Below are 23979 nucleotides of genomic sequence, written 5' to 3'. Positions count from 1 at the left end.
CATGGCCAATTCATGAATAAAGAATGGTTTGTTGTTTTTTTTAAAGAGGCTATTATAGTAAGAGACTCACTTAAAAATCACCTCTGGTTTTTACATACATTGTGCTCTTTAAAAGTGGGCCACCCTCTTTAAAAAAAACCCAAAAAACAAAAAAACTTGAGGGGGGCAGCTAGGTGGTGCAGTGGATAGAGCACTGGCCCTGGAGTCAGGAGTATCTGAGTTCAAATCTGGCCTCAGATACTTAACACTTACTAGCTGTGTGATCCTGGGCAAGTCATTTAACCCCAACTGCCTCACTAAAAAAACAAAAACAAAAAAACCAAAAGTGGGCCACCCTACAAGAAAAAAAAATGGGGATAATAAGGAAATTACACAATTAAGGTACTGAACTTAAACAACTCAACATGGAAGATCAGACCAAAGGCATACAATTTCCAAATGAATGACATTTAGCATTTATATAGCACCTCATACACTTACTCAAAGTGCTTTCCAGTCAACACTTAATTTACAATCATTCCTTATGTAGGTAATTATGACTTACAATCTGTTTGTCATGAATGTAAGCACATTGAGGCAAACCATAAAACATATTCTCTAACAAACCCCCAGACTAGTAGATTCAGATGGTATTAAGAAAAATTCTTAGCCTGAAAAAACTGAGTTGTCACTTTATATGCACAAATTATACAAGACTTTACAATGATGAAATCAAAGTGGAATATAAACACAGGATGCCAGTCATCTGACTTAAGGTGCTAAATAAAGGTTTAAGTAATAAATGATCAGTGAAACAGTAAAATAATTGTGGGAAACTGCAATAATGAAAATGCTTAAGAAGATTTGTAAATATTATTAAAATAATTTTTAGTTGGTAAGGATAGGTGAAACCATCAACATTAACAATAGCCAAATAGCTAGAGCTTGAACCTGTTACTGTGATACTCTACAAGTAAGAGTTAAATAAAAGCCTTCATTTAAACTCATGATGCAATAACCATAAAAACATATTTCTTGATTTTGCTTCTAATAAAGCATTCACTTCTGCCAGTAAACAATATACCAGGAAATAAATGAAAGTGTTAAAATAAAAAATTTTGGACAGTTGTCAAAATTATTTCATTTTTCCATTAATGCTTAATGTAAGAGAATAAGAAATTCTGCAAATCAAAGGAAAAATTCATTTTTCTCTGAAGAAGAGTTCAATCAGGTGCTTCCAGACAAGATTTGAATTTTTAGCACCTCTGCTTATATATTCAAGTCTTTGCAAAAAGTACATTTCTTAATCATTTTATGGAGTAAAGTATACCTGTTATTTGAGAGCTTTCAGAAAACAATTTAAAACTGATTAATATATCATAAAAAGATTATTTCCCTTTAAACAAAGACATTCTTATAAAGCATGGTAACATATAGGAACAATGAAAAATATAAACTTTATGTTAATTATTGACAGGAAATTTAGTGAAATTACAAAGCCTACATCATTGGGCAAGTGGTGACATTTTTATACAAGTAAAGAGAATGTTATACAACATTCTTTATTGGATATCTCAAAAGTTTTGGCACATTAAAAGGAAGGAAAAAGAGACTCCAAAAGAATAACAGAAAAAACTAACTCATTATAGATATAGAAAAAAAATGCCTTAAATGCAGAATAACTGAGTATCAACATAGTACAGAGACAGAAAATAAGCTGGCTGAATTTCCTGAAATGTTGTCACGTGCAACAGAAGTTTGCTTTGAAGGGAGGTCGGTTACTTTTCCAATGGCCACAATGACCAGGTTTCTCTACCTTGCTGTGGCTGGCTGGACATGACCAGGGTAAGACCTTCTTGCGCTTGTTGCCTGCCTTTGCCTGGCCAGGAACGACTGTCCCGAACCTGTACTAGCAAGTCTATCTTCAGCTGCCTTTTTATGCAGTGTCATTCCCTAGAAAATTGAAAGATGTTAATGGAAATTAACAGAGCACAGTGGTATTAAAGTTTCTCATGCAAATTTGCTTCTTTGCCTTATTATCAGAATCACAAATACTAAGTGTTTGACATCAAAAGTTAAAATTTCAAAATGCAGCAACAGGTATCTTAGCTCGACAATTAGGTGCAAACTTTCATTTTGGAAAAAAGTGCTTAATTTTAGCCTGCAAGGAACAAGCAATAGATTATGAAGGCAGAAATATATATTTTATCCATATTTAATTATGTAATCACCTCAGAATTAGGCTTAGATTGATTTTGTAAGAAAATACAAAGTACAATCAATTAGTAGCAGCTGATTTGCTCCAATTGTCGATAAATCATGAAAAAAGAAAACACAATTGCTTGTATTTTAGAAGTTGGGAGAACACATATGGGACCATACATACCACCATGTTGTTGTTGCTCACTTCTGGCACGCTTGTGTTTTGAAACAAATTAAGAAAGTTCCTGAGAGCCCCATACCAGAGGGTCCAACTGAGAAGTTAAAAGATTTCTTTAAGAAGTGAGAAGAGGGCTATAGTAGCTTGGAAGGAAGAAGGGCTCATATCATCATGACCATATTGAGTTCATGGGGAGTCAAGCTGCTGAACCCATAACATAACCAAAGAGAAGCAATCTCAAAGGAAACTTCTGAGTTCAGAGGAAAAAAACACCAATGATCTATGAGAAGATCAGGAAGTGAATGGGAGGGATAATAGCTGATGTTCCTTTATTCCTATCAGGGCTGGATATAACTAAGTAAGAGAAAAGGAAAAAGTTAGGAAAAGGAAAGAAATGAACAAATGGGAAGTAGAAAGAAAGGCAAATGGCAATTTTGAGAATATCAAGTTACATAAAAGGCCTGCTTATTTGGAAATAGATTCTGTTTACTTTGGACAAATGATCCAATTCAGAAGAGATCTTAGTATATTTGAATTTCTGTAAAACATGGTAGGTATGGGTGCTTACATCTTTTTTTCCTAAGTATTTCTGTTCACTGAAGAATTTTGGCCAGGCATAGTGGCACATAATCCCCAATACTAGGGAGACTGAGGCTGGTGTATCTTTTGAGCCCTGGAGTTCTAAGCTGAAATAGACTAAGACATGGGATATACACAAGTCTGACACTAAATGGTGCGCCCCTAGGAGCTAGAGGCCATCAGGCTGCATAAGGAAGGGTGAACAAGTGTAGGTCAGAAATAGAACAGGTTCAAAAACTACTGTGGTCCATCAGTGGGATTAGGCCCATGAGCAGCCATACTTCCCAAACCCAGGAGAGAGAGGAAGACCCAGTCTCATTGTCTCTCCTTGCCCCTATTCCTCAATTGTCCATCATCACCTGCAACTAACTTCAACTCAACCAAATGTCTTAAGAATGTCTCTACAGAGTTTTTTAGATGAATTCCTTTAATGATGATTTTAATGGAAACCTTGTATAGACACAGACTGAGTGAATCTACTTTTATTCATATTTTTACTATTTACTCTGTACTTATTCATTATGGAGAGTTAAAAATTATTGCTCCAGAATGTCACACCAGAGAATTTAACAAATCAGACCTTAAAGTATAATAATATATTAACCCCCCGCCTCCCCCCCAAAACCCTAATCAAAAACCACTCACTAGAGATAGTATCAACTCATTCTTATGGGGTGTTACAGCCAATACTCCGAAACCACAGATGATGAAAAACAGTATATTCTGGTTCTAAATTCAGGTCAACAAAAATGCATTAAGAGAGGCTAAATAAGAAATATATGATTAAAAGCCTGAGCTGATTCCTAATAACATTCCTTAGAGATAAAAAAGTTAAAAGCAGGACAGAAACAAACAGCAACAATAAATGGAGTGAAATTTCTTTTGGGATTATATGACAAAGACCCAATTATAATTCCACAAGGATTGTCTACCTGAACCTCCCAGAAGAAAATGGGTATCAATGATAACTGCAAAAATGGAGGTAGTGGGTTCTAAAGATGCTAACTCTAGAATCACAGGTTAGGTCCTGAAAGGACATCTGATTAAATCTCTTGGCTCAATAAATATCACATCTATGTCATAGACAGGCATATTCTGATAAATGTAGCCCACAGGATACACTCAGACTATGACAAGCTAAAAATAAGAAGGAAAGGGAGAAAGAGCTAAAAGAGAAGAAATAACTGACAAGTACAAGGAGAAGAATGGAAAGGGTTCACAAAAAGACCAAGCAAAAAACTGTTTTCTTCTTCTCTTGCAAGCCCTGTTTCTTTTCTCTTTTGGAGAAGAAACTTCCATAGAAAGCTATTTTCTGAGGGGCTGAATTCATTATTCTTTATCAAAGCATAGAGGAGTATGGGTGTGATAGTTTTAACTGGAACAGATTGGAAAAGGGAATAAATGGATTTTGGTGGGAACATGGTTGTTAGGTGTAAGGGAGCAAAGAAAGGAAACTAGGAAGAAAGGGTAGAATGAATCAAGGAAAAGAGGTCTCCAAATTCTCTAGCCATTCACAAAGGAAATGTTATCAGGTATCTAGAATTACAGGTTAGCACTTTGTTCCAAAGTTGATTTAAACTGTTTATATAGGGGAGGCTGATTTAAAGTATCTCTCCCAGAAGAATTTCTGTCAAATGGTTTGATACTGAGAAATTTCCCAGCCTATTTACAATGGAACAACTTTGGATAAGGGGCTGATTTTATAGCACTGCTATAATCCGTCTAACCTTCCATGTAAGTGCCATTGCTACAAAGTGGACCATTGAAGTAGAGATCAGAACATATTATAGAGTCCTCTCCTCCCCATCTTACACAGAAAACTAGCCTAACTACAAAATGACTCAATAAAAAGGGTGCTAGACTGCTAATATTTTCTTTCTCTAAAGTCCCACCTTGGCCTCCATTATAATACCATATACAAACCATCCTTTAAACATTTATTTGTGGGATGAGAGCCTACCATTTATTTGCAGATTTGCTTCTTAGCCCCCAGGTCAGCATCAAGCTTTTGTTAGTGTGGGTGGGTTAGGACAGAGTTTTCTTACTAAAAAGCAACTGCATTCAGATTCAGTTGGTAGTGTTACTTCTGGTGTAAATGCAGTAGATGTTATATAAATTATTGGAACCTGGAAATCTATTTTTGAAACGTTATTTTTCTTACCATATTGTACCAGGCACTAACAATATATTTTTCTTCCATCTCTCTTTGACTCTTCGTTTTCTCATATTCTTTCTAATGATAATAATAATAAAAAAAAAGTATTAAAAAGAGTTTGACACCAGTGCAAAATTCATAGGAAGCAAGTGTACAGGAAGGACATTGCAGTGTGGCAGAGAGTACAGCGGACTGGAAAATATGGGATGAAGTTTAGCCTTCCCACTTAACTGTGTTGCTTCACCTCTACATAGCCTGCTTCTCATCTAGAAAATTAGGGGTTTGGCCTAGATGGTCTCTCATGTTCCTTTTAGGTCTTAAAGACCATGACTCTATGGTAGCTAAATAAAATGTGCCCCCAAACACACACACTAACTGAAGAGTATAGAAGCTACCTCTAGTGAATGGAACAGCCGGTCCCGTTCTTGTAGTTGATTTTTCAAAGCCTGTATTTCTGGAGCTGCTCCTTGATTCTGCTTAGGATCTAAAGTACGAATAACCTATAAAAATAATAGCAGAAATTATGTCAAAGTTCATAATACACTGTTGTAGAAAATATCTAAGTCAGTAATTATAAAACCTAGGTAGCTTAGTCTTATAAGAAATTATTATGTATACCACGAAATGGCAGTTTTAATAAACCTACTAATTACTAAGAGCAGAATTTGGTAGATGACATTTGAATAGCACGTAAAAATAACTATGTACAATAACTCAAGCTTCAGAGTTTCTCAAACTCCTGAAAAAAACATCCAATAAATTAATTCAATAAGCATTTCTTTCTTTTTTTTTTTTTTGAGGGGCAATGAAGGTTAAGTGATTTGCCCAGGGTCACACAACTGGTGTCAAGTGTCTGAGGCCAGCTTTGAACTCAGGTCCTCCTGAATCCTGGGCCGGTGCTCTATCCACTGTACCACCTAGCTGCCCCCAACAAGCATTTCTTAAAGGCTTACTAAATACTTAATACATGGTGCTAAGACTCTGGGGGAGATATAAAGATAAAGACATAAACTCTATCCTCAAGCAATATAGTAGGGAGGAAAATATATGTACACAGATAAATATAACTTAAATTAAAAGTACATAAAAGCAGTCTAAAGTTCTATGAGAACAACTTCTCACCTTCTATGAATTTCATCTCTAACCTACTTTTGTTATCGAAGGTGACCATAACATTATCATTCATAAACGTACTATTTCTATTATGTGTTTTAATTAACAAATTTTAACTTCCAGTGACACATATGAAACATATAAGTAGTAATAAGACTATCACTCAGTACAAGGAAACCAAAAACAAGAACAAAAACTCACTAAAAATACATTTAAAAAAATCTCAAGTTAAATAGGACATGAACTGATTTGTGAGTGATTGTACATACACTCACATTGAAACTACCCTCTGACCACAATCTCTTTTGTCTGATCTTTCTCATATAATCCCTTCTGAATTGTTTTTTAACCTATGCCACCACTACCTTCAAACTCTCAATCACTAATTATGTTCCTAGTCTAGCACCCTTGTTTTACTTGCCTCTACGCCACTCCATGTTAGATATTTCGTCAGGGCTTAGGCCTTGGCATTCAACCCCTTTCCCCCTTGATGCCCGGCTAAAACCTAATCGTGGTTAATTCCTGCCACACACTTTTCTGTTCTCACTCCACTGCTGCCACTACTCTTCTGAGTCTTTTCATTTTCAACAGCATTAACATTTCTAATTTCAGCAACCCTCCCTTCTTATGAGTTTCATATGACCTTGTATCAAGTTTGTTGATGGTATATGAAGAACATTTCAAGAATTAATCCATACAGGCTACAGTGATTTAGAGTCCTATGGATTAGCTTGCCCCTGATAGTATTAAGGGGATGAAGACAAAAAAGGAACAACAGGCTTCTGAGGAACTAATATTCTAGTGGACAAAAAGGCAGAGAGAAGAATTAGAAACCACTTCTCAGACCACTGGATCAAACTCATTATTGCTGTCTTTAAGGTAGAACTCATGAACACAGCGTTGCCCTATGTGGTTACAGGCAAGAGTGTGGTTTTTCATTCAAAGTCACAAGACACTAAAGCTCTTTGACAGCTGGTGTGCCACCGTGGTACTCTGGAAAGCTGCTCAGGAATGTAGGGGTTTTTATTGAGTATGCAGAGCTTCCCTACAGCTGATTTGCCTCTGGAGCCTCAAGAGGTGCTCAGAGCCTTCAGAGTTATAGATCTGACTAATCACTCAAGTTTTCTCCTAATTAATTGATGTTTGCTACTGCTGCTTCTCATAGCTTTCAGAATCTGCATCTGATCTTGACATCACTTTTGCTGCCTGCCCCTCTTCACTCATTTCCTTCCTATACTCTTTCTATTAAAGCCCTTGGAAGCTGGCCAAGCACTGGCTAAGTGGCATGCTTCCCTTCTGGTGAGTGAAAAGGGTGATCATACTTCTCTAAGGGTCTTTTCAGAGTGCCTCAGAGTCTTCTCATCTCTTTCCATTTTTTTTGTTCACTGCTTCTCTGGCTGTTGCACTTTTATAAAACAGGGGGTTTACACCATTCTTGATGTTTTCAGTTACCAGAAGGTGATGTAAGTGAAGCCTCTAAATCCTCTGATTACTCTGAGTGACACAGACTTAAAACTGGGGGGTTAAGTGAAGCACAAAGTAGAGACACATGAAAACACCTACACTTTTGGCCTTCTCCAAGTACTTTTTATATCGTTCTTCCATTTGCTTCATTTCTTCTTCTTTCTTCCTCAAAGCTTCCTGTAATTCTTCAATTTTTATTGCTGCACAAAGAAAAACAAGTAATGAGAAAATAACTTTTGGCTCTATGACTCCCATTTACACAGTAATAGAAAAATGTACAAAACGTGTGGGGAACTGTCTGGTTTATTATTATACATCTGGATTCTAAGGCTACTGTGCACCCCCAAACTACAGAAATACTGACTATGCAAAATACTTTCCTTATTAAGTTTTTAAAAACTCCTAATATGAGTATATCTGGGAAATGGAATACATCAATACAAGTTCTTCACTAACATACTAATATAGAAACTGTAAGGGGCTAAAATTCTAGCTAGTCTGTCTAAAATATCTAATGAGTAGTCACCAATAAATTATAAGATTTAGCAAGAGTTAGACTTTTAAGCATTTATTAAGGAGAATAAGAATTTGGTGAAAAGAAAGAGAAAGGCCTAGATTCATCTATCTATTAAAGAGAGAGTGCATTTCTAACTCCCTCCTCCACCCGAGTCCCGAAGAAAGAGAGCAAGAGGGCCAGCCTCGCCGGGTCTTCCTCCCACAAGCAAATGTCACTTCCTGACACCAAAGAAAAGCTGCATGCCCTTGCCCCCAGAGGTCTTCTCCTCATGGTGGAGCTTTCCTACAGTAAGTCTCCAGCAAGTGGCATCATTCCAATCGTTACAAAACCTAAATCATTACTGTCTAAAATTTCCAGTTGATTGCTGTCTAAATTAGGTTTCATCTCACTAATACTGTTTATAACCATCTTTACTGAAGTTTTGGGTTTTTTTTTTAAACTGTTTTCTCTCACAACCTAGCTAATGTGGGAATGTTTTCCATGACTACTCATGTATAACTTATGTTGAGATGCTTGAGTTCTAGTGGTTGGGGGGTGGGAATGAAGGAGGAAGAGAAGTTGGAACACAAATTTTTTAAAAATTGATGTTAAAGTTTGTTTTTTACATATATTTTGGAAAATAAAATTCTATTCAGTATAACCATGTTTAGTAGTCAATTCAATTTGAAGGCAAAGCTACCAGAGATCTCTGTGATTCTAAAAATACATTAAAAAAAATCTGCTCATTATGAAAAACTCACAGCTATTGTTATATCTTGGTTCCAGGTCTTCAATAATGGCTCGTTTCTTCTGCAATTCATTATTAGCTTCATGCAGCTTCTCTCTGTTATTGTAAAACATTGTAAAACCATGTGTCACAAGTTACTGTTTTTTTTTTTTATTTTAGTCTTTTTCCACCTGAAGTGAATATCTTACTGGAGTGGAAGCTGCACAGTAGAAGCCATGCTTTGACCAAAAAGATTTATTTAAAATATTACCAATAAATAAGATTTCTAAAAAGTACAAATGAATAAAAACAAAAGTCAGAATTTCTTCTTTCAGTCCTATATACTAGTTATTTTGTAATATTCCAATAATAACAACAGCACCTTAAAGTTTGGAAACTACTATACAAACATTATCTCATTTTAAATACATGACACTCTAGGAAGATATGTATTTTTATTATCCCAATTTTATAGATAAGGAAACTAAAGCAAATAAAGTTAAGTGACTTGCCTAGTGTTGCGCAGCTAGTATGTGTCTGAGGCTAGATTTGAACTCAGGTCTCCCTGATTCTAAGTCCAGCCTTCTATCCACTGTACACCCTACCTGTCTCTAAAAGAAAATTCTCTTTCTATTCCCCCCATCTTGCTCAGGAATGAAAACCTCTTAAAAATCAAACTTTAATGGGGCAGCTAGGTGGCGCAGTGGATAGAACACCGGCGCTGGAGTCAGGAGTACCTGAGTTCAAATCCGGTCTCAGACACTTAACACTTACCAGCTGTGTGACCCTGGGCAAGTCACTTAACCCCCATAGCCCCGCAACCCCCCCCCCCAAAAAAAACCCATATTCTAGAGCTGAAGCTCTAAACCAGGCTCTGTGAACTAAAAAGACAAAAGATAATTGCACTTCAACATGGATGGTTATTTCTGTAACCTCATAGTTTAATCCTATGCAGTTAAATGCATAAAATTATGCATTTAAAAACATGATTCTAAGGATTCCCCAGACTGCCAAAGGGGTCTATAATGCACACAAAGGTTATAAACCCCTGGTAAAGATGAAGGAAATTGTTGCTAATTTCTTGTATTCTTATTCAGTTTGAGAATGGACTTTTAAAAATTTGCACTATTATATAACTACAGATAGAATTGCAAAAGTATAATTGCAAAGCTAGAAAACTCTTATTCAGTTTTCTTTTGAAAACACAAGGATTTGAGCTACAAACTTGTTGAAAATGACCTGTTTCAAACAAAAAACCAAACTATCAAATAAAACAAATTCTTAATTTTTAGAATTTTAAAGCATATTTTCCTGGTGTATGCTTTATAGTTTTCTAACCTAAGTCTCCTTACCACTCGCCCTCCCCCTCTCGCCACCAGCTATTGTTCTCTAATATGGGTAACACAAGGCACGTAGAAGGATTTCAATTAATAAGAGGGAACAATTTCATACTTACAAATGTTCTTCAAGCTTCTTTTTCAGAAGAACTGACTAAAAAATAGAAAATAGTCTGTTATTTCACACAGTAAGTTTAAACTAATTCAAACTTTGATACAACTTAAAAATTATTTGGTTTTGTAGTAAAGCTTAATATTTTTCCAACTTTTTTTCCTGCTATATATGAATTGAAAGTAGATGGGTTATTGCTCAGATTTCCAAGTGCTGCCTTAAGCATCTTTGAATAAGTCTGGAGGAAATTTTCAACAACAGGAAAATATCGGTATTTTGGATAATCATAACAAGAATGAAAGAGTAGATTAACAACTATATTTAATTAGCAACAGTAAATTCAGTTTTTTAACAGATCTTTTGTTTTTGTTTTTTTCGGGTAACAGATCTTTTTAACTGAAGCCAAATACTTTCAATATATTTTTCAAACATATTGTCTTTAATGTTAAAAATTTATTTCAATTAGCATATACAGGAAAAGATATTAAAATGAAATGTCTCAATGACTTTTTCAATAATACGTTAAGGAAAACAAAAATTAGGATCTTTTGACTCAAATTTTATTCCTAATTACAATTATCTAAAATGCCAATTCAAAGTTAAAATGTATTATAGTTCTAGAATATTTCAAATAAGGCACTTGATTTTTCACATCTGCTTTAAGTATTAAAACCATAATATGAAATTTTCAGTAGAGTAAAATAACCTATATCACCACCTAATAAGAAAAATAAAGGAGACTACGAAATGGTTCCCATTCTAAAGAAGACTGGTTGTATAAATGACGACACTGATCAGTTCAAAACTTTGTATTAAGAGATTTACTTTCTTAATATTGCCTGACCTATTAATAAAGCCTGTATTCTATGAGCACATACTAAATAAATCTGGAGATAAACAGTTAAAACATGTCAATGGAATGGAAAACTTGTTTCAGAAATCTATTGTAACTAGATATATCAATTAAAAATGGAGGAGAGGGGAAAAAAATCAAGGTAGCCAGGGAACTATGACTACATGGACCAAAAGCAGACTATCTCTAGTTAGGTCCTAAGTTTACTTAACACTTAATAATAATAGTACCTACTGCAAAGATTATATATAAGCTGAAAGGTTAAAAGTCATATCTGAATAACTATTATGCATAAAGATTCTTTAATTTCAACCATCACTATAATCTGCTGTGATGCAACATCCATATATTTCTAACTCAAAAAATTAAGTAGGGAATAGTGTCTAATAAACAGGAATAAATAGAAAGCCATACTTACAATAGCCTTGAGCAGAAACCCATGCCAAGAGACAGAGAGGACATATTAGTATGAAGCAAACACAGCGGCCAAGAGAAGGAACGATTTAGTAACTCATGAACAGAAGGAAAAGATATGCATTTTTTTTTTCAGAAATGTACATTTTTCTTTCTTCTATGTTCTCCTCATCCTGTCTTGTTCTCTGCAGTTTTATACACTGTGGCTAGCTCAAATTATCCATGTGATTGGATATAACAATGCTTTTCTGCTTCCATGCTAAAAACAAATGACATAAAAATAATAATAAAAAAATATGTAAACCAGCCCACTCTAAGACTTCTGGTCACATGAAAGGACAGTCTGTATTTGATAAAAGAAATGTTGCTCTTTCTCAGAGGATCACTTCGATTTGAGAGGCGGCAATGTGTGTTATATATTCCTGAAGAACAACTGTATGTTAGTGAGGAAAAAGAAGTAGAAGACATTCAAATACTGAGGACAGATTATGTGTTTTTTATTTCATTTAGCACTACTTTCTTTAGTTGCTTGAAAGTACAGTTTAAGAATAAAGTAAACATTCTAACTGATAGCCTTTTTCTGCATGAAAAGTTTTCCAACAATATGAATGTAGTATGAAGAAATAAGAATTAAAGGTGCATAACATCACCTTCCCAAAACACCTCAACATCTACAATGAAGTGGCCTAATTTGCAAAAACAGCACTTTATGTGGCTGACCTCTACCTCTACTTTTTTTGGGTAGGATAAGAATAGCAATGGAAGGGGCAGAGAGGGAGAGAGAGGGAGAGAGAGAGAGAAGTGAACAAAACAAATATGATTCAGAGGATATTGCCTAACGCGGTCAATGACAAAAATAAATGTTCTAATAAAAAGAACTGCATTTTTCATTTAATTAGCAAAATGATCAATTATAACAGCTTTCAGCGTAACATGAAAAGCTCAGGTGATCCAAAATTTTCTTTTCTTATCTGGCAATAATAATCCAAAGTTAGAAAACAGAAAAGAGCCTTAGGTTAATTTCATTTCCTTCTTAATTTCACTAATTTCTTTTTTAAAATTTTTTTCTTTTTTTCTTTTTTGCTGGGCAATTGGGGTTAAGTGACTTGCCCAGGGCCACACAGCCAGTAAGTGTTAAGTGTCTGAGGCCGGATCCGAACCCAGGTACTCCTGAATCCAGGGCTGGCGCTCCATCCACTGCGCCATCTAGCTGCCCCTTCACTAATTTCTTAATATTCATTTTCAAAAATTCATCTTTAGAGTGCTATTCTCTAGGCCTTATAATGCTCTTTAGGCATCACAGGTAAATTGTTTTCTTTCTTTTTTTAAAAAATTGTTTTCTCATTTTATAGATCTATGATTTTACTAGGGCATCAGTTCTCTCTCTTTCATCTATACGGTTTTTTTTTTTTTAATCAATCCAGACAGCAACCTCTCCATTCCTTATGACTGCAAAAATCATTAACTTGAATCTAATGCCCTGGTGATGAGCCTTTCAGAATTTAGCTAGAATCTGGTCCTCTAATGACATACATAATCTGTAGATTGGTGGTTGTCAAAATTTTGACTATCTTATAGGATCTACCAGAGATTTTATTTTGCTCATGTACCCTTTGGGTACCTGAGGTCACTTCTATACATAGATGAAGCCTCAGGGAATGATTTTAGTGCAGATGTACTTTAGTATTATTCATAAAAGAAAGTATGAAATGGCACTTAGCATTTTTCACACTGGTTTCCTGTTTTAAAAGTGAGATAAAGCAGTCAATTTAATTGTTGGTCACAGCAATCTCGAGAGTATGTTTTCAGGCTGTGATTCCAAGGAATATTAAAAGCAGATAGTTAATCCCCAAATATCTCTGATTTTCCAAAGTGTTAATGTGAGGAATTGGGGGATGGGTTGTCTCCTCTCAATGATTAATTCAAAAGCTAATTTAGAACAGTCTGGGAGAGTGTATCCCCAGGTGAGGGTTAGCCTGGAAAAGTGTATTCAGATAGAGAGATTTTTCCCATGGGAAAAGTCAGGCAGAGTGGTAGGGATGCAGAGGGGTGGGAATACTACATGTGGATTAGCCACTTCTTGCACATAGCCCTTGAAAAAGAGAGGGACCATTTCACGTTAAGGATAAGAGGAGATAAAAACGGCCTGTGGGCCTCCATTTTTGGTCACCCACTAGCTGGACAGAGGTGGCCCTTTCTTGTGAGAATGACAATAAACGAGCCTTTGACACATCACCACCACTGAGTTCCAGAAATTATTGAGGAGTGATTTTTCTCACAATTTGGAGGTCCCGCCAAGATTTATTATGAAATTATGATTTGAAAGGAGCTTCCAGTTTCTGGGTCCAGCTCTTTTGACAGGACGCCTCACTGAACTATTATGAGTGGTTGAGTAGAGTGGACCCCCGGAAGCTCCAAGAAGGAACTTCAGCGGGTAGAGATGTCGCAAATGCAGAAGGATTTGGCAAGCTCACGAAGCGGGTAAGAATTTAACGGATTTGGGGGGGAGGGGTAATTTCAAGCCATGTAAGTCTGTGTGCACAGATCCCATGGGAGGAAAGTACTGTTGAGTACTTCCTGGGTAGTTAAGAGAGCTGGGGAGATTGAGACAAAACTCCGGCGGGGTCAAGTGTTTCAAGCCTGTACACCAGAAGTCTGTTTTAGATTATAGCCAAGCAGTTTGAGTCTGTAGGCTGGGTGGTTTATAGCGCCCCCCCCCCCCAAATTAGAAAAGTCACTAAGGATGGTGCTAAAGGAACTGAGTAAGAGTGGCCTCTTAAGAAACCCCTAAAAGGACAAGCCCCTTCTAGGGAACCAGTCATGCAAGTAGAAAGAAGTTGAACCCTATTTGTACTGACAGTGAAAAAAAGAAAACCTAAAAGGAAAAATGTGTTCTGTGCTTTAAGTGTTTGTCCGTGATTGTCAGGGAAGAACCAGAAAGTGACTGAAACAGGATAAAATATTTTGGGATGAATGAGTTTTGAATTTGGGTACAGGGGGCTAAAATCAGAACAGAAGACGCCATGTGTTCTAAAGCTCCACCCCTTTTCCACATAGCAGTTTCTGCTATGGGGTGGGTCGGTGGGTGGGGGTATCTGGTGGGCATCCAGTGCCTAAGATTTTGATATATTGCTACCTTTCGAATCTTTTGTGGTGCAGTGATTTGGGAGTTGTTTGTGGTGTGTGGAGGTTTCGGGGAAGGATTTTTTTGGGGGGGGTTTGGCCACTGAGCCATGTGCCTAGGACAGTTTCTGGCCTTGAATTGCTTGGCTCTGGGGGGGGGGGGTTGTTTGCGCCTATGGAAGGGTTCTAGATTGCACTGGGCACCATCACTAGCTGTTTTTTGGGGCTGGGATCATCTCAGGGTGAAAGGTTGGGGCATGCAAGTTTCAGGTTATGTAGTTTAGCTGGGCATGGTAAGAACGTCTTAGAAGATCCTCAGCTGTATATTAAGGCTTTAAGATCTAACTAGGTGGGGGCAGCTAGGTGGCGCAGTGGATAGAGCACCAGCCCTGGAGTTAGGAGTACCTGAGTTCAAATCCGGCCTCAGACACTTAACACTTACTAGCTGTGTGACCCTGGGCAAGTCACTTAACCCCAATTGCCTCACTAAAAAAAAAAAAGATCTAACTAGATGCTCAGTAAAGTATAGAGATTTGCTTTTTGTTTAGACTTAGAAATTACAAAGCAATGATTTTTTAAAAATCAAGAAGAGAGATAAAGTTATGGAAGTTTCATATGATTTCTTTGTGAAATGCAGCTTGGTGTTCCAAGGGGGTCAAGGGGTAGGGGTGGGGGAAAGCACTGAGAAAGGAAGTTTCAAGGGAATAGAAATTGGAAGTGTGTCCGCATCTCATGTGTTTTAAAAATTGTCCTCCGTGTTCAAGTTTCTGACAAAAATGTAAGTTTGTGCTTGGAATTTAGAAACCCATGCTGTGGCTAGATTGAGGATGTGGGGAGGGCAGAAAGAAATTCACCACTCTAGTACTGTTTTGCAAACTAATTAGAAAACTGAATATAGAAATTAGTTATTAATTTAAGCCAAGAAAAGAAAAGAAATCATCCAAAAAGGTCAGTGATTTTGATTGGGTCATCTAGTTAAGAAATTTGGGGATTCATAGAAACTAAAGTCAAGTAGAATCTGTTAAAATATGAAATGCTTGGAATAAATGGTTCTTGGGTGAATTAATACTAAGATGAAATTATTAATTGAGGTTCTATAGGAATTGAATCAATTTTGGTCTCATTTTAAAGATAAAATTATTATATGATGCTCTATCGGAAATTTGTATTTGTAACATGTAAAAGAAAAGGGCCTAACAGTTAATAGTTCATTGTATTAGAGATACTGTCAGACTGTGGGTAATAGTGGTTTTCTGTGAATTGGGCAAATGCCAAGGGTGGGGAGAGAGAGAGCTGTTGAGAAGGCAGTCCCCAGATGTGTAGAACTGAGTACCACGTGAAGCCACTGAGTGACACCCATAATGAATCTTGTTCATTAAGAGGCAGGATTTGACTTTAGATATCCCCATGTATCCCTTCCCCACCCTATTTCTGCTTACAAAAGCTGCAACTGACAAAATGTTCTATTTATAAGGGAGATGTCTGAGTGGGTATCATGGCTCTGGGAACAATAAGAATTCAGTGGGAAAGCTTTGGCCCCCTGGCTCAGGAAATGGACTGGAAAGGTCCCAGCCCCCACCAATCAGAAGGAATGAAAGGTTATGGGAATGGGGGGAGGGGTAGGAATTGCCCTGCCCAAAGACCCTGCTCTTGCTGCCAGGAGCAGACTTGGAAATCTGGGCCATTGGGCTAGAGTTTGGGATGATGAGCTGGAGGCTGAGTAAATCAACCAAATACAATTATTATTATTTTTTTTTTTGTGGGGCAATGGGGGTTAAGTGACTTGCCCAGGGTCACACAGCTAGTAAGTGTCAAGTGTCTGAGGCTGGATTTCAACTCGGGTACTCCTGAATCCAGGGCCGGTGCTTTATCCACTGCGCCACCTAGCCACCCCTACAATTATTATTATTATCTTTTTTTTGTGTGTGTGGGACAATGAGGGTTAAGTGACTTGCCCAGGGTCACACAGCTAGTAAGTGTCAAGTGGCTGAGGCCGGATTTGAACTCAGGTCCTCCTGAATACAGGGCCAATGCTTTATCCACTGTGCCACCTAGCTGCCCTGCCAAATACAATTATTTTTAAACCCACTGAGTGAAGGCAGCTTCAGAGAAAGCAGCTTTCCGGAGGCATGGGCCTTACCAGGGGCAGCTGGTCTCAGCTCTGTTTCCCTCCTGGGCTCCATGAGAAGATGTATCGCCTTATCTCAGTAATACTTTCAAACTCTGTCTTTGGTTTCCAGCTGGTGAAAGTTGGATGGGTTTCACCAATGGAATGGGAAGGAAAGATGCTCTGAGTATTTAAGAGGTTCAGGACAGAGAGAAGGCTTGAACTCTATAGGCAAAATGGGTATGGAGTTATCACTGCTGACCCAATTTCACCCTAGATCCCCAGGTCTGGGAATTGGCAATAGGAGAGTTTAACAATTTTTCCCTCCCTTTTCTTCATAGACAGGATTTAAGGCGTAGGGGACTAGAAATTGGTATGGAGGTAGATTATGGGATATGGAGTCTGAAGTGTCTGTTCATGCTGTCTAGGTTGAAGCGGGCCATACCCTTTCAGCATTCAGCTGGATTCCTTGCCTGAAAGCCGCAAAGCCTTGGGACCAAGGGACTGCTGTGGGGAGGAAGGAAAAGCCAGCACATTTTGGCTTTAGCTTGTTAGGAAATTAATTTTTTTTCATGGTGGGGAAGTCATCACTATGCATCTTTTGCAGGGGAATTATGTGAATTTATGAATGATTTTTTCTTTCTTTTGCAAATGAGGAGCATTAGACCATAGAAATTAAAATGTTATGAGTGGTTATTATAAATCCACAGCTGATTTGATTTAGACCAAAATCTGCCCTAAAAGAAATAATGTGGTCTGACTGTGTGCTCTTCTATCAGGATTATTATGGAAAATTAAGAAGATTTGGCATTAAGAGATCTACTAGTCAGTTTACTTTTCTGGAATAAAGCTTACCTCCCAGGGTTGTGAGGATCACACGATTGTAAATTGCTTAGCATATATAAATGATTTTGTGTGTAAGATATAGAGTAAATTGTTATAAGAAAATTGTTATAGGGATTCTTAGGAATTCCTCTTGGAAGAATTGTACTCTCTTACATACAAATCCGACTGGAGTGAAATAAGGGTTTAGTTGGGGGAGGACCATCCCCCCACTGGTGGTGGCTGAGAGAGGTTGGGTGAGGGGCGGTTCAGGATCTCTAGGGCCATCTCTCTCTCTCCCCCTGGCACCATGGGGGCAGCAGCCACACCTGGTCTTGTCTCCCCAAGGGGTGGATTGGTAATTGATGGGTTTTGTTACAAGTTTCAAAAATTCTTAATGCTTTAAGGTATTATGTTTCTAGGTTTTCTTATAGTGTATAAATTGGTAAACAATGGTATCAGCTGTTATGTGAAACCTCTTACATGTGTGTGTCTTCTGGTGAAAACTTTATTTCTTATTGCAATCAGAAGATATCAGCAGAATGCAAGTATGTAAGATTTTGCTGTTTTCAGTCTAATGGTGTGATTATGTTTTAGGAAAAAGGAGAGAGAGAGAGAGAGAGAGATTTAGCATGTTAAGAGCATTTTATCTCATGAAGGTTTGGTAAATATTCCTTTTTAACATCAGGAAAAATTTTAAGCCGTTTCTTAGAAAAAAGAAAAAAATATATACATACATATATATTTAGGATATAATGTGTGCATGTTCAATTAACACCTGTGTGATTTAGAGGGCCTGCTATTTTATTGTAAGCTAATTTGTTGCAGACAATTTGATATTGATAACAATTTTGTCCAAAGCTACTATAATGTGTGATTTTAATTAATGGATGGAAAAAGCTTTTCTAAGACCCTAAATATCTGAAAATTTGAGTTTAATTCTTAGATTTGGTGTGTCCTTGTAACTCTCATGGCATATTTCTATTATAAGAGTAGACATGGGCAGCTAGGTGGTGCAGTGGATAGAGCACCGGCCCTGGATTCAGGAGTACCTGAGTTCAAATCCAACCTTGGACACAACACTTACTAGCTGTGTGACCCTGGGCAAGTCACTTAACTCCAATTGCCTCACTTAAAAAAAAAAGAGTAAACAAAGTAGAACTTTGTTATTGCAATACTGAATTAATTGGTTATTAAATTAATACTAGAGCATCTAAATTACAGCACTAAGCTGTGAAAAAGATCTTGCTGTTTTAAACCGAATTTATTGGTATTAAGCAATAGTTAAAGTAGTGACTGAATTTGATATGTATAAGATATACTAGCGATCATTGGTAACTTATGAATTGTCTTAAATCACCTTAATAGGAAATAGGAGTTTAGCTACCTATGATTGTTATTTGAAATTAGAACATGTGTAGAAACACATGCAAACTAGTTAAGATGTTCCCATTGTTTAAAGGAATTCTGAGGGTAGTATCCTATGTTTATGCTTACGTGGTTAATAGCTGAACCTGTTTTACTGTAGTATTATATGAAACATTTTCTAGTCTATTCTCTGTATGTAATTTGGGATTAATTACACTCATTCCAACTCTTTTGTTGTTTATTATTGAGTATCTCAAGGCAGATTCATTTGTGTAGTGTTAACTCAGGGATCAAAAGTGTTAACTTAATATGGGTACATGTATAGTTAATATTTGCTACTTAGGATATATTAAGTGAATTCACTTAAGTGCTGACTGTTCAAGTTTGCTATTTAAGACATTATGTGGGGGCAGCTAGGTGGCGCAGTGGATAGAGCACCGGCCCTGGATTCAGGAGTACATGAGTTCAAATCCAGCCTCAGACACTTAACACTTACTAGCTGTGTGACCCTGGGCAAGTCACTTAACCCCAATTGCCTCGCTAAAAAAAAAAAAAAAAAAAAAAAGACATTATGGGACTCTTTATGACATTAATTGGTATTGTCATTGTAGGACATTATTCCTGAGCCAATAAACAGTCATGATGTCAGCAACCCTGAGAGGTTTTAGATAGCATGAATAGCAGCAGATGGTCGACTATGATGGGAAAGGCTGGGAGAATGACTTTGGCAAGAGTTGGGGTAGATTTCTCCTGGTTCAGTTCCCCCAAAGTGTCATATGGATCCCACCTAGCTGACTTTGAGCCTGACTCAAGAAACCTGGCTGTCTGCAGAACTTCTGCTTGGAATAAACATTGAGTTTGGGAAAGTATTATTCCCTGAGAGCACTGCCTCTCCTCTTTTATGGCAAATTCCTACGATCATGTCACTTGATTAGCATGAACACAATATTGTCTCTTCATCCCTAGGTTAATACTGTTAATATCTGGGTGAGATGCAGGTATAAGATTCAAGCTACTTGCCTTAGAAATTCTAGCCCCAGGGCAAGCTAGATGGCACAGTGGATAGAACATCAGGCCTGGAGTCAGGAGTACCTGAGTTCAAATCCGGCCCCAGACGATTGACGCTTACTAGCTATGTGACCCTGGGCAAGTCACTCAACCCCAAATGCCACACACACACACACACACACACACACACACAAAGGAAAAAAAGAAATTCTAACCCCTTTCAGATTCTAAACAACTAGAATGTAAAAGCATTCAGCTTTGTCATCTGTTATTAGTTATGCCTTTTACTTTCTTTTTTTTTTTTTGAGGGACAATGAGGGTTAAGTGACTTGCCCAGGGTCACACAGCTAGTAAGTATCAAGTGTCTGAGGCTAAATTTGAACTCAGGTCCTCCTGAATCCAGGACTGGTGCTTTATCCACTGTGCCACCTAGCTGCCCCCTAGTTATGCTTTTTAAAACTGAATCAGAAACATCTCAAGTTTGTTTCAAGAAAAGCAGAGGAGGGTAATTTATAGAATGTTTTGTTACACCTGATGAAAAGTCAATTCTATTTTAAGTTTATTATATAATGTGGAAATAACATCTGTCTGTAGAACATGTCCTGTAATACAAACATGGTTTATTATGGACAACTTATTTGACATGAACTATTTTGAAATTAATTGCTTAAGTGTCATCCTAAGTCTTTTACTACAATTGAAGTTAACTTGGTAACTTCTATGTAAGTTCATTTGTGATCATTTTCTTATAAAGGTATTTTGTAACCTAAGTTTTATGTGAGGATTAGATCGTAAATAATTAAGTAAGAATTTTTGAAGAACTGTTGGTCAAATTGATATATATGTAATTTGGAAAGATTTAAGAGTTCTGCTTTCTGTGGTATTTTTTTTTTTAAAGTAAGGCAATTGGGGTTAAGTGACTTGCCCAGGGTCACACAGCTAGCAAGTGTTAAGTGTCTGAGGCCGGATTTGAACTCAGGTACTCCTGACTCCAGGGCCGGTGGTCTAACCACTGTGCCACCTAGCTGCCCCTTCTGTGGTATTTTGACACATTTACCTGCAGGTATCAAGGTAATGGTAACCCCTGGGCCGGTTGTTAATAATGTTTGTTAAAGATAGAATTGGATAAAGCTGTAAACAATATGGGGGGGGGGCAGTCATGTTATAAATTTTTTAAGGTTCAGGTAAACTATGGGACCTTGATTTTGATAGTCCTCTTATTAACAAGATCAGAACCATAATGTTTGAAGTAGTTTTTTTGTTTTTTTTTGGAAATAGTTTTTACAAAATGGAATAGTTATTGGGGGAGTAGAATTTGAGAGACTATACCAATTTGTATTGAGATCTGTATTGTATTGAGATTTTAATAGGAACATCTGAGGAGTCTCTACATGCAAATCTGAGAAGTAAATCTACTAGAGAAGTGCCCTGATGACAAGACATCTTCCAGAGTGCCCCAAGAAAAGTAGTTCCAGAGACCAGACAGTTTTATGGGACATCTGAGATCCACGATGAAATTGCTAACTGAATGGACACTGGGAGTGTGTTACTGAAATTACAAAGAAACTTGGTATTAGCTAATATGGTTAACCATACTTGATGTTGTAGTCTTGGTAGTCATTGAGAATTGTTCCTTGTGTTATACCTTGGGGTTGTTATAGAATTTTCCAAGGAACAAAACCAGACTTGAAGGGATGCTGTACAGGGTATTTCTGAACAACTGGCTGTAACTAACAAAATGGCTTGGGAAAACAGGATGGCCTTGCAGAAAATTCAGGGGTTGACACCACCTGGATGGGATAGATGGAATCCTGGTTTGGGAAATGGAAAATGTTATCCCTTTTCTTCTAGGGCTAATTCAGAGGCAGAGGAGGTATTCAATAAATGGAATGAGAGGAGCCCAATAGTAAAAAATAAAAGAGGAGGAATTGTGAGGAATTGGGGGATGGGTTGTCTCCTCTCAAGGATTAAATCAAATGCTAATTTAGAACTGTCTGGTAGAGTGTATCCCTTGGTGAGGGTTAGCATGGGAAAGTTCAGCTAGAGAGATTTTTCCCATGGGAAAAATCAGGCAGAGGGGTGGGAATAGTACATCTGGATTAGTCAGTTCTTGAACCCTTGAAAAAGGGAGGGACCATTTCATTTTAGGGATGAGAGGAGGTAAAAACAGCCTGTGAGCCTCCATTTTTGGTTACCCATGTGAGAACCAGGGCACCACCCCTGCCGAGAAAGACATTGTAAGATGACCTTTTCTATAGGTCATCTGGCATCTGGAAGTTACCTCTATTCATAGAACCACCTGTAACTCATGTCAATCAATGGACCAGCCAATTAGCTTGGAGCTGTGTGTGGGGACTGCCCTGCTTCCTGCTCCATGGGGGGCTTCAAGGAGAACCAGCTGGGACTCTCTCTTTGGAAGAGTGAGCTGCTAAGTAGAGGAGGGCTTTCTCTCTATCTATCCTGCATAAATCTGAGCTAGGTTTTTCCATTCTTTCAGAGACCTGGGCTCACTCTTTCTCTTCACTAACTTCTAATACACTTTAATAAATACTTAAAAGCCTAAACTGTTGCTGAATTTATCAGTAAATCTTAGCTAGTTCCCTCCCCCCAAATTGGGGGGGGGGCAGGTAAGGACACACACATCACATTTTTATTTTTTATTTTATTTTTAATTTTTTAAAATTTTTGCGGGGCAATGTTAAGTGATTTGCCCAGGGTCACACAGCCAGTAAGCATCAAGTGTCTGAGGCTGGATTTGAACTCAGGTACTCCGGAGTCCAGGGCCAGTGCTCTATCCACTGTGCCACCCAGCCGCCCCCACACATCACATTTTAAACATCACACCCACCAGCTGGACACAGGGTCATAATGACAATTAGCTCAGAGGTACAAGGACAGGTTCTGCTTCTACTCAGTTGCCTCTAATATCTATAATCAATTACATTCAAGACTGGAGTTATATATGGCATTAAGAATAGGGTTATTCAAGTAAGACAAAACCCAATATAGAATTTTAAATAAGACAAATTTGTTGGTAGTAGTACACTTTCAGACATGACAATTCTAAGAATTTTGATGATAATGTCTTCACTCTGTATCTATTGTTCTGAGAAATCTCAGAAGTCTTTGTAAGTCAAGTTAAATGACTGCTAAAACTTACTCTACCTCAAAGGCTAAAAAGCAAAAAAGCAAAGTAAAACAAATTGGCCCACCAAAGAAAAGAATTAGCCTGTTAAAATAACAGATTACGAAAATCCAGTTATCTTTCTGCAGAGCACTGAATAAAACCAAGTCCCCCTCTTGCATACTTGCCTGAAGAAGTTAATGAATTTGTTAAAGTCTTATTAATGATAACTACAAATTTACTGAGAACTGACTGATCCCCACCCAGGCAGATGAATTGCTTAGAGCTAACCAGTCTTTGTCAATTCCAGACTCCTGATCCCCTTATGGACTTTCCCATACCTTATTCCCTGGACTTTGTTATTATATAAAAGGATCCACCTACACTAAGTAGTTTCTATTTTGAGTTAAGTAGTGTCTATACTTAACTCAGGAGCAGTTCCATAGTTTCTTCTGTCAAAGGTTCATTTACATTAAGTAGTTAGTATTTTCTGTACCCCACTCTGGAGTAGTCTTTTGGTTCCCTTTTGTTCTGTTACCCCATAAATATCCTGTGCTTGGTTCCCATCTTTGGGTATTCCTAGCAATTTGCTTTGTGATACTCCAAGTTATAATTCCTCTGCCTGGATTAAAGAACTTAACTCTGTTATATTGCTTTGTGACACCATGAGCTATATAGTTCCTCCGCCCCGATTAAAGACCTTATTTCTCCTATATTGATTGTTTCCTTAATTTACAGGTTAACATTAATAAGCTATAAATCTTAATCATAACCACAAAGTTTCTCATAGTACCTTTTGCATTAAAGAGAAAAACTAT

At 37.4% G+C, this 23979-nt stretch overlaps 1 protein-coding gene across 2 annotated transcripts in view; it reads right to left on the bottom strand.

Annotated features, from left to right (window-relative positions):
- Positions 1 to 238: 238 nt before the first annotated feature.
- The window catches only part of HOOK3 (hook microtubule tethering protein 3), a 139557-nt gene continuing 115816 nt past the window's right edge, over positions 239 to 23979 (bottom strand). The window contains exons 17-23 of one of the 2 annotated variants that reach the window (XM_043981392.1): positions 11614 to 11619; positions 10350 to 10384; positions 8928 to 9010; positions 7770 to 7870; positions 5489 to 5593; positions 5100 to 5171; positions 239 to 1932 (exon numbers count right to left, since the gene is read on the bottom strand). In XM_043981392.1, the coding sequence (XP_043837327.1) occupies positions 1792 to 1932; positions 5100 to 5171; positions 5489 to 5593; positions 7770 to 7870; positions 8928 to 9010; positions 10350 to 10384; positions 11614 to 11619 (543 nt within the window). In that variant the 3' untranslated portion in view covers positions 239 to 1791. The remainder of the gene's footprint in view (positions 1933 to 5099; positions 5172 to 5488; positions 5594 to 7769; positions 7871 to 8927; positions 9011 to 10349; positions 10385 to 11613; positions 11620 to 23979) is intronic. The other variant, XM_043981394.1, reaches the window with a different exon arrangement.

The sequence above is a fragment of the Dromiciops gliroides genome, chromosome 2 (genome assembly GCF_019393635.1).
Source record: "Dromiciops gliroides isolate mDroGli1 chromosome 2, mDroGli1.pri, whole genome shotgun sequence".
Lineage (NCBI taxonomy): Eukaryota > Metazoa > Chordata > Mammalia > Microbiotheria > Microbiotheriidae > Dromiciops > Dromiciops gliroides.
The sequence above is the reverse complement of the archived record's forward strand: the minus strand, read 5'-3'. Positions and strand labels throughout refer to the sequence as shown.